Source organism: Lipotes vexillifer, unplaced genomic scaffold, assembly GCF_000442215.2.
Source record: "Lipotes vexillifer unplaced genomic scaffold, Lipotes_vexillifer_v1.1 scaffold51, whole genome shotgun sequence".
Classification (NCBI taxonomy): domain Eukaryota; kingdom Metazoa; phylum Chordata; class Mammalia; order Artiodactyla; family Lipotidae; genus Lipotes; species Lipotes vexillifer.
Window position 1 is genome coordinate 831,010 of NW_006786770.1, and position 9,277 is coordinate 840,286.

Genomic DNA, 9,277 nt, shown 5'->3' on the forward strand with positions numbered 1-9,277 from the left:
TTTTGCGTGGGGGGGGCCACGTGGGCGGGGCCCAGGGTTGGGGGGGGGGGTGGGCCGGACGTGGTGCACCAGCCAGCTTATCTGGGTACCCCCTCCCCTTCCTTCTGGCTTGTCTCCTTCCTCCCCTTTCGCGGTCCGGGGAGGTTGGAGGGGGCGGGAACGCCTCCTGCGCGAGCCCCGCCCCGCCCTCCTCCCCGCTTCGCCCCGCCTCCGGGCCACAGGGCCAGGAAGGGCGGAAGGAACCGCCGGGGGCCATGGACGGGGCCGTGATGGAAGGGCCGCTGTTTTTGCAGAGCCAGCGTTTCGGTACCAAGGTAGTGTGGGTAGGGGTTGCCGAACCCCATCAGAGCTAGGGGTGGGCAGCTGAGCGAAGATGGAGGGAGGGGACCGGCAGAGGGTTGGAGCGCGGCGCCCGGAGCCGGAGAGCCTTATGAATTTCCGGCTAAATTGCTTTGCACACACTCGGAAGAAGCGTCTGCCGGCCTCCGGGTTCGCCTCTCTGGCCCTGGGGGAGACGGAGCGGTATCCTCCTTGGGAAACTTCGCCTGCCGTCGGGAAGCCTCAGACCTGAAATTGGCCCGCGCAGGTCCCTCCCTCCCTGTCGGGGCCCGGGCCACCGGTGTTTGCCTGCTCCCTCCCCAGTGTCTCTCCGCTCTTTCCCCAGAGGTGGAGGAAGACCTGGGCGGTGCTTTACCCGGCCAGCCCCCACGGTGTTGCGCGGCTCGAGTTCTTTGACCACAAGGGGTCGAACTCTGGAGGGGGCCGAGGGAGCACGCGCCGCCTGGACTGCAAGGTGATCCGTCTGGCTGAGTGTGTGAGCGTGGCCCCCGTGGCCGTGGAGAGCCCCCCTGAGCCTGGCGCCGCAGCTTTCCGCCTGGACACCGCACAGCGTTCCCACCTGCTGGCGGCCGACGCGCCGTCCAGCGCCGCCTGGGTGCAAACGCTGTGCCGAAACGCCTTTCCGGTGAGGGGGCGGGGGCTGCCGGTGAGGGGCTGGGGCGAGCTGCACTGGGCCCAAGAGTCCATGCGGGGTGGGAGCAGTTACAGCGGCAGAGGAACTGGGCTGTCTCAGACCCTGGGAACCGCGGTGAGGGAATTACAGTCTCCTTCATACTCTTTCTCTTTACCCCAGAAAGGCAGCTGGGCCCTGGCGCCTGCCGAGAACCCACCCAAGCTTTCTGCCCTGGAGATGCTGGAGAATTCACTGTATAGCCCCGCCTGGGAAGGTAGATGCCTGAAAAGCCCCAGCAGGGATGGCATGGAAAGAAAGGGTGTCCTACAAGGGGAAGTAGAATGGTCCTGAGAGCTGGCTTTCAAGTGCATGCTTGGACAACCTGCTCCCTCCCCACACCCCAGTCCTGGCCAGGTGCCAGTCTAACTGTGTATTCCTTCCAGGATCCCAGTTCTGGGTAACCGTGCAAAGGACTGAAGCCGCTGAGCGTTGTGGCCTGCATGGCTCCTATATGCTGAGAGTGGAGGCTGAGAGGCTGACTCTCCTGGGCGTGGGGGCCCAGAGTCAGATACAGGAGCCACTCCTTTACTGGCCTTACACTCTGTTGCGTCGCTATGGCCGAGACAAGGTGCGGTGCAGGACTGGCTCCCCGGGTTGGGCAGCTGTGGGAGGGGTGGGGGCAGGACCGGCCTTTCTTGCCTAGCCCATGACCCCACCTCCCTTCCCAGGTGGTCTCTTCTTTGTAGGTCCCCTAACTAGTTCCAGCCCTGTGACTCACCTCTGATGGCTCCTGATTATGTGTTTCCCTCCACACCCTCTTCAGGTCATGTTCTCTTTTGAGGCTGGCCGCCGCTGCCCCTCTGGCCCTGGAACCTTCACCTTCCAGACGGCACAGGGAAATGACATCTTTCAGGCAGTTGAGAGTGCTATCCACCGACAGAAGACCCAGGGAAAGGCCAGCCAGGGGCAGGATGTTCTCAGAGCTGATTCCCATGAAGCAGAAGTGGCAGAAGGGAAGTTGGCTCCCCCCCGGGGCCCCCAGGAGCTCACAGGCAGCCCTCCAGCCCTGTATGCTGAACCCTTAGACTCCCTGCGCATTCTTCCAAGCCCTTCCCAAGATTGCCTATACTCAGACCCCCTGGACAGCACCCCTGCTCAGGCAGGGGAGGGGTTACAGTTAAAGAAACCTCTCTATTGGGACTTGTGTGAGCATGTGCAGCAGCAGCTGATAAAGGCCAAGTTGACAGACCCCAAAGAAGACCCCATCTATGATGAACCTGAGGGCCTGGCCCCAGCTGCTCTCCGGGGCCTTTATGATCTGCCTCAGGAGCCCAAGGATGCCTGGTGGTGCCAGGCTCGGGTGAAGGAGGAGGGCTATGAGCTCCCCTACAACCCTGCTACTGATGACTATGCTGTGCCACCCCCGCGGAGCACAAAGCCCATCCCAGCTCCCAAGCCCCAGGGCCTGGCCTTCTCTGAATCTGGTGCTGCAGCTGGCAGTGGCAGCAAAGGCCATAGCTCAGACACTGCCCTGTACAGCCAGGTCCAGAAGAGTGGGGCCTCAGGTAGCTGGAACTGTGGGCTCTCTGGAGCAGGGACTGACAGGACTGGGGCCAAGTCAGAGGGCTCCACATGAGAAGAAGGGCAAGGCTGGGGTTGCTGATAGGAGGACCATGGGGAGGTGGCACTGGGGATCAAAGAAACCTGTTAGAACCAGCAGGAACCAGAGGGGTCTGTGTGTAGAGACCAGGGTACAAGGGGAGTCAAGGGAAGGATGATGTGTCCCAAGAAGTCATGGAAGTGGGACAATTGGCAGGGGCTCAGGGATTGGATCTGGGGGAGGCCAGCACCTCTAAGTCATCCCTACCAAAGGAAGGGATAGCTGCTGGAGCAGTACTATAGAAAGGGGTGTTTGGTCAGAGTAGGTACAGTTTGAGGGGCCTGTATGGAGGCTATAGGGAGACACTGGGCTGTGTCTTGATCCTTCCCCTGGCATTGTTCTTTGCCAGAGAGAGATATTTTTTTTGTTTTATCCTCATTAAAGTCAGTTTGGGTTTAAGAGGTCTATGTGTGTGAATAGTCACAGAGGGGACAGAGTGGCAGGCTGTGCTGGGTAGATGTGGAGGGAATCAGGAGAACCAGGAAGGTGTTGGGGGCCACTGAAGGAGGAAAGGGCCTCGGGCAGGGGCGTCAAGCAGTGTGGTCGTTCAGAGCCTGGGTGGTCCAGTCAGGCCCACCTGGGCTTGACCCTATCTCTGTGACCCTGTGTGTAACATCTGTAACCCTCAGTTTCCCCCACTGCCCCTGTGCAAAATGGGAAAGCTTAATTACACATACAGCCTCACAGGGTTTTTATGAAAGGAGTTAAATTTCTCAAGTACTTAATACGATTTCAAGTGCAGAGTAAGCATTGTATAAATGGTAGTTATTATTCTGTGGATGGAGAAAGCTGATGGGCAGGTATGAGGAGAGGGGAATAGGAAGGGAATAGGTCTTTTTCACACCACCCTCTCCCCTGTTCTCAGCTCTAGGATGCCTTCCCTCCCCCTTGTCTCACACACAGACACAGACACACACACACACACACACACACACGCACGCACACTCGCGCGTGCGCACACTTTGCATGTAGGTACCAAGCATCAACCACTTATCTGTTTGGAGGCTGAAGGGAATTGCACTGTGGTGGGTGTAGTGGGAGGGGCATGGGCTTTGGAATGCGGTTTCGATTTCAATCCTACTTGTTTTTCATGAGCTCTGAAAACCTCATCCTTGTCTCCTGAGGTTCAGTTTCCTGATGGTGACCTGACTTCATCCACCTACTTACACAGAGCTACAAGGAGAAAATCAGGCCTGGGAATGCTCCTAACAATGGTGGAGACTCACTGGTTATTTAATCTTCATTTGTGTTAACAGTATCAAATGATCCAAAAGAAAAATGAGTCCCTGCTTGGCGAAGGAAAAGGGTCCGTGTGTCTCTTCCCAGCCTGAAGAGTGGGGCAGTGGCAGCACTGAGGACTGAGGAGGGGAAGGCTCTGTTTCCCAGCCACCTGGAGCTCACAGAGGCTCAGGTGGAGAGGAGGCAGGTCTGTCCGCAGAAAGCCATTGTGTGAGCCTTGGCATGGATGTGCTTGCACAGGGCAGCTCAGCTGTGGTGCTGGTGACTTAGGGCCCTGAGGGATACTCCTCGTCTGCCTCCTCCTCCTCCTCATCCTCCTCCTCCATGGAAGGCTGGAAGAAGACATCCGAGGAAGCTTTGCTGGCTGCTGGCATCTTGGAGTCTCTGCCAGGGGCTGGAGTCATAGGCAAAGGGGCCACTGTGGCTCGAACTCGATTTGTTTGCAGTGGCCCAGCCTGCAAAGAAAGCAAGAAGAGCTTTCTGTGAAGACCAGACCGTTCCCGATCTTCTGTCCCATTCCCTGCCGGGCTTTCTGTCCTAACTCCTTCATGGGTCCTGTGAGTGACAGCCTCGAGGCCCAGGGCAGTGGAGTCCCCTAGGCTCCAGCCTCCACAGTGCCTGTCTCCTGGCTAAGTGTCCTCTGTTTGCTTGTCCACCAGCTAACTTATGGTCGGTTCTGTTCCCACCTCTAGACTGACTGTAGTTTGGAAACATCTTTCTCTTGTAACTTCAGGTAAGACAAAGCGGGGGTTTTCCTATAGGCTCTGTTATTGAGAAACAAGGAAAAGATTAATAAGGGCACAAAAGGAAGACCAAATACTATAGAACATGGATTTCATAAAAATAAACACCCCCTGGGACTTACCTGGTGGTCCAGTGGTAAAGAATCTGCCTTACAATGCAGGGGATACGAGTTTGATGCCTGGTCAGGGAACTAAGATCCCACACGCCGCAGGGCAACTAAGCCCGCGTGCCACAATTACTGAGCTCGCACACCTCAGCCAGAGAGCCTGTGTGCTGCAAACTACAGAGCCCACGTTCTCCGGAGCCCGTGCGCCACAATTAGAGAAAACCCACACACCACAACTAGAGAGAAGCCCGCCCGCCACAATGAAAGATCCCACGTGCCTCAGTGAAGATCCCGCATGCCACAACTAAGACCCAACGCAGCCAAAAATAAATAATAAAATAAATCTTAAAAAAATAAAAAGATAAATCCCCCCTTCAGTTACTCTTCTCTCTCAACCCCTGTCACTAGAGCCCTGTCTCTAAGCTACTAACCTTGATCAGCCTCCCTTTACTCGTCTGTAAAATAAGCATAACACTTACCTTGCGGGGATGCTGTGAGGATTAAATGAGAAAAATATATGTGAGAGCACATGTCACAGAACGTGGCAAATGACTGCTGCTCAGTAAATGCTGATTTCCCTTCCCTTAGGCATTTCTTTTCCCACCTTCCCTTAAGCCTTTTCTTTCAACAGAGGCTTGTGGTTGTAGTTCCAGTGCAGCCAGTTTACTTAGTGGGACAATGGTCTGTTAAATGACTAATGATTTATCACAAACACTGCAATTAAGATACCTAAACATTATATGTAAATGCCCAAGCAAAAAAAAGCCCCCTTACCGGGTAGGGGATGTAATTTTCTTTGTTTAGGGCAAAAGGCTGCTCTTTTTCTTCCTCCCCTGTATGCCTTCTTTCTGCCAGAGGAGATCCAGGGAGGATACTCCCTTGGATGGGGGGGAGTTGGGCACAGGGGAAGAGGACTCTGGGATTCTGGGCATAAAGGGAAGGGAGGGAAGTACCTTTCTCAGAGCCCGGCTCTCCCACCTTGGGTGGAGTGGGCCCTGAGGCTTGGCAAAGGTGCTGCTCAGGTGTGAGTACAGGTGGCTCCAAACCTGCAAGGGGTTGTAGGTGGGTTCTAGCTCCAGGTCATCCAGCATGCTCTAAGGAAGAGAGAGGAGGAGCCTCACCTGGGGGTCTTGAGGTCATAGAACCCAAGATGTCAGGCAGAGACCTGAGTGTGAGAAGCTGGAGGAGGTATGATGACCCAGGGCTTCACTGAAGGATGTGAAATAGATGCGTGTCCTGCTGGGTGTTCTGCCCCAGGTCTGAGTGCTTGTGAGGTAAGTGTCAGGCAAGGGAACAAGAAGTAGCAGCAACTGAGTGGTTAGGGACACTGAACACTCTGGCCCTGAGAACAATGTCACAGGATTCTGAGAGGGGCCAGAGCGCTATGAAGGTTACAAGGGATCCAGTGTGCGAAGCTGTGAGGAAGGGTGTGTCTCGACTGGGGTGCTCACAGTCTGCAAAGCAAGTACACTGAGTTCTCGGTGGCCTTTGAGGTGAGTATAACCAGAGGACATGCCAGCAGAGCATTCCTGAGCAGTCAGGTTTTCCGGCCACAACATCCTGTGCCAGGAACCACTGGCCCTGAAGTGAGACACTGAGTGAGCCATGGCCACTTGTGCCCACCTCTCTGCATCCCCGTGGCTGCCAAGCCAAGAGTACAATCCCAGGCTCTGTCCTCTCTGCATGTAAGTCAGCAACCTAGCAGCAACGATGTGGTTCCAGTTCTCTGTACCCAGAGGACCCCCTCCCCCGCCTCAGCCTGGGGAGGCTGATAGAGGAAATCCAGAATCCAGATCCAAGATGAGAGGAGGGGGAGGAGAAAATGGCCTTCAGAGCTGTTCCCTCCTTTGCATCAGTCTTATTTTAAAGCTCTTCCTATTCTCGGTGCCTACATTGGCTGCCTTTTCCTCAGAAATAGATGCACACAAACACAGGTACACACACATGCATACACATATTGCAGAGAAAGACCCATGAGAGTACACCGTCACGCAGATGCTTGCTTATTTCCTTCTGCCTGGCCTCAGTTCCTTGCTTTCTTCTCTGCTCCTCTTACCACACCCTTGGAACCACTTCTGCCTCTGCTCCTCTGTCCTTTCCTTCAGGGGCTCACTCCTTTCCCTCATCCCTTTCTTGAACTCTATTCTCTTTTCTCCGCTCTATCTATTCCATGAGATCTGGGCTCACTTGCCTCCACAGTCTTACGGCTGTCATCAGGCATGTCCTCAGGTAGCAGGGGGAAAGGGCTGGGCAGCATCAGTTCCCGAGTGGCCACTGCCTTCACCAGCAGAGTGGGAGAGCGAGATGGCAGGATCACGTAGAAGGTGCTGGCGGGCTCTCTCAGGCTGTGTCCTTGGCTCAGGGGCTCCCCTTTGGCCAATAGCAGCCATTCTCTTTTCTGAAACAAAGACATACATAAATGCTGGTTTATCTTCAGTCTTTGGCGTGTTTGGAGGATTAGTCCCAATTGAGGCTTCCCCAAGTTCCTCTGGGGGTGTCAGGGAGGGCTGAACCATTTCACCCTGGCCCTGGGGAGGGAGGGACTTTCTGCCTGAATCACCAGTGCCCCAAGGTACTACTGTTTTTCCCTGATTAGGGACATACACAAAGGGTTATCAACACAGAGACAAGTTCAGAGACGAAGTAGGTGTTCACCTTAGAGGGGGCTGATATATTACTCAAGGATAAATGTGGAGTTTCAAGAACTGAAATCCTTAAAAACAGAGCCTTAAAACAGAGACTTCTGTGGGACACTGTGAAAATTCAGGTCTCATTTTGAGAGTGATAAATTTTGCTTGTGTTGCACAACTGGGGTTAGAGTGGGCTGATTGGGGAATGTCCCTGGAATGTCCAGAGAGGGCTTAAAAAGAAGGTGGTCAAAGTCACCTGGGAAGAGAGAGGAGGAGGAGAGATCAGGGAGAGGAAAGCTTTGGTACAAGGAGGTGGGTGGGGACAGGGCCCTTGATATCAACTCAGCCCATCACAGGACAAAAAGAAGGGTCAAAATTCTGGGGGTGGCAACTCTTTGAGTGAAGGGTACTTCAGAACAGAGGGGTGACACTTTGTTGTCTGCCATGGAGATTAAATAAGTTAGCTTATGGGTAAGAAGAAGAGACAAGCAGACATATTAGCAGATTTTCTGCATGTACCCCTTTAAACCAGGCATGGAAATGAGACAATTTTCTGTGGTAGTTTTTCAAGGAAAACCACAACTCCAGGAACCATGGAGTCAGGACTGTTACAATCATCTTTAAATCTTTAAATTGTGTTCTCTTCCTTGAGGTGATCATCATAACAGGTACATAACAGTCTCCTTGCTACATAAGATGAAAGAAGGCACACTAGCTCTACCCACTCTAACATATATGAAAAGTTGGAAGAAATAATACAAGAGGAAAGGCAAAAAGGAGAAAAGCGATTTTAAGGGGATAGAGGAATTATCAGTGTCTTGTAGGAGACAAGTGGAAAGTGACACAGTGAAGCAGAAAAAGCCTGCTGTGGCATTAGAATTATACCCCAGAGCAAATGTGCTGGGGTGGGGGTGGGGCTGGAATTCTAGAAACTACTTTTTTCCTGTTTTTCTTTTTTTAAAAAATTCTTTTGTCCCCCTTCTTTCCTCTTCCCCACCCCCACTCCTAATACACTCTTTTTTTAAGTAAGGGGAATACCATGATGTCTCTCTAGCCCAGCCCCTGTAGACGTGACCCCAGGGCCTGCTGTTAAAACCACTGTAGAATTGAGAGGGGGAACTCTTGTATTCAGGGGTCCAGGCTCGGAATCGGACTTGTGGGAAACCCTGGTCTGCTGTGCTGATGCCTCGTCTGTTGGTTCGCTTTGGGATCACCTTGATTTGTCTTCCTCTGAATAGGGAGTCATCTAAGGCCAGGGAAGCCCTCACTGACTGTTTGTCTGAGAACTCTATATATGCAAACTCTTTGGGATGGCCACTAAATTTGTCACAGAGTATGGTAACGTGGTTGACTGAACCACAGCCATGAAAGTGTGCTTCCAGCTCTTCCGCTGTTGCACCATAGTCCACTTTGCCAACATAGGTGGAATGGGCACCGGCCTCCATCTTCTCTGCAATGGACATGATCAGTGGGCCGGCATTGCTGGAGGTGGACTCATATTCATTTGCTTCTGTACTTCATTCTGCAGCTCCTTTAGCTTCTCAGCTTCTTCTTCCATCTCCCGACTCAAGCTTTGATTGCTTCCAGTTCCTTCTCTAGAACAACACATCAATCCTGAGCCCCTTCTGGTGGTCGAGGCTGCATCACATTATTCTCCGCAACCCTGCCCCGCCGGCCAGTCGGTCGCTGGCCTGCTTGCTCACCCTCCTCTCACCCAGTTCTAGACACTTTAAGGCAGTGTCATCATTTTGTACAGCACAGAACTCTGAGGGGGTCTGGCAAGCCAGGCAGGTGGTAGGTGCCTTCAGAAGTTCATGCTTAACATTTTGCTTATATCTGGAGATGTGCTGTCTTCCTGAAGAACAGATACAAAATGTATGGAAAGCCTACCTGATGCTTCCCAAGTCCATCAGATTGGAAATAAATGATATAGAAATCATGGTGTA

At 53.3% G+C, this 9,277-nt stretch overlaps 2 protein-coding genes across 3 annotated transcripts; one reads left to right on the forward strand and one right to left on the reverse strand.

The window, feature by feature from the left end:
* Positions 1-225: 225 nt before the first annotated feature.
* Positions 226-3,013, forward strand: DOK1 (docking protein 1). 2 transcript variants are annotated; one of them, XM_007459427.1, is made up of 5 exons: positions 226-314; positions 665-964; positions 1,133-1,226; positions 1,396-1,580; positions 1,776-3,013. In XM_007459427.1, the coding sequence occupies exons 1-5, from the start codon at positions 255-257 to the stop codon at positions 2,586-2,588; spliced, it is 1,452 nt and encodes a 483-aa protein (XP_007459489.1). In that variant the 5' UTR covers positions 226-254; the 3' UTR covers positions 2,589-3,013. The 2 variants fall into 2 exon arrangements, with proteins under 2 accessions (XP_007459489.1, XP_007459490.1); XM_007459428.1 differs by having other exon boundaries at positions 250-359; positions 667-964; positions 1,776-2,788.
* Positions 3,014-4,117: 1,104 nt separating this feature from the next.
* Positions 4,118-8,915, reverse strand: LOC103090230 (polyadenylate-binding protein 2-like). Its single transcript, XM_082931147.1, is given in 6 exon segments — positions 4,118-4,235; positions 5,680-5,795; positions 6,893-7,099; positions 7,508-7,587; positions 8,344-8,814; positions 8,817-8,915. Coding segments are annotated over 6 exon segments (1,065 nt in total). The 5' UTR covers positions 8,890-8,915.
* Between the last annotated feature and the right edge of the window lie 362 nt (positions 8,916-9,277).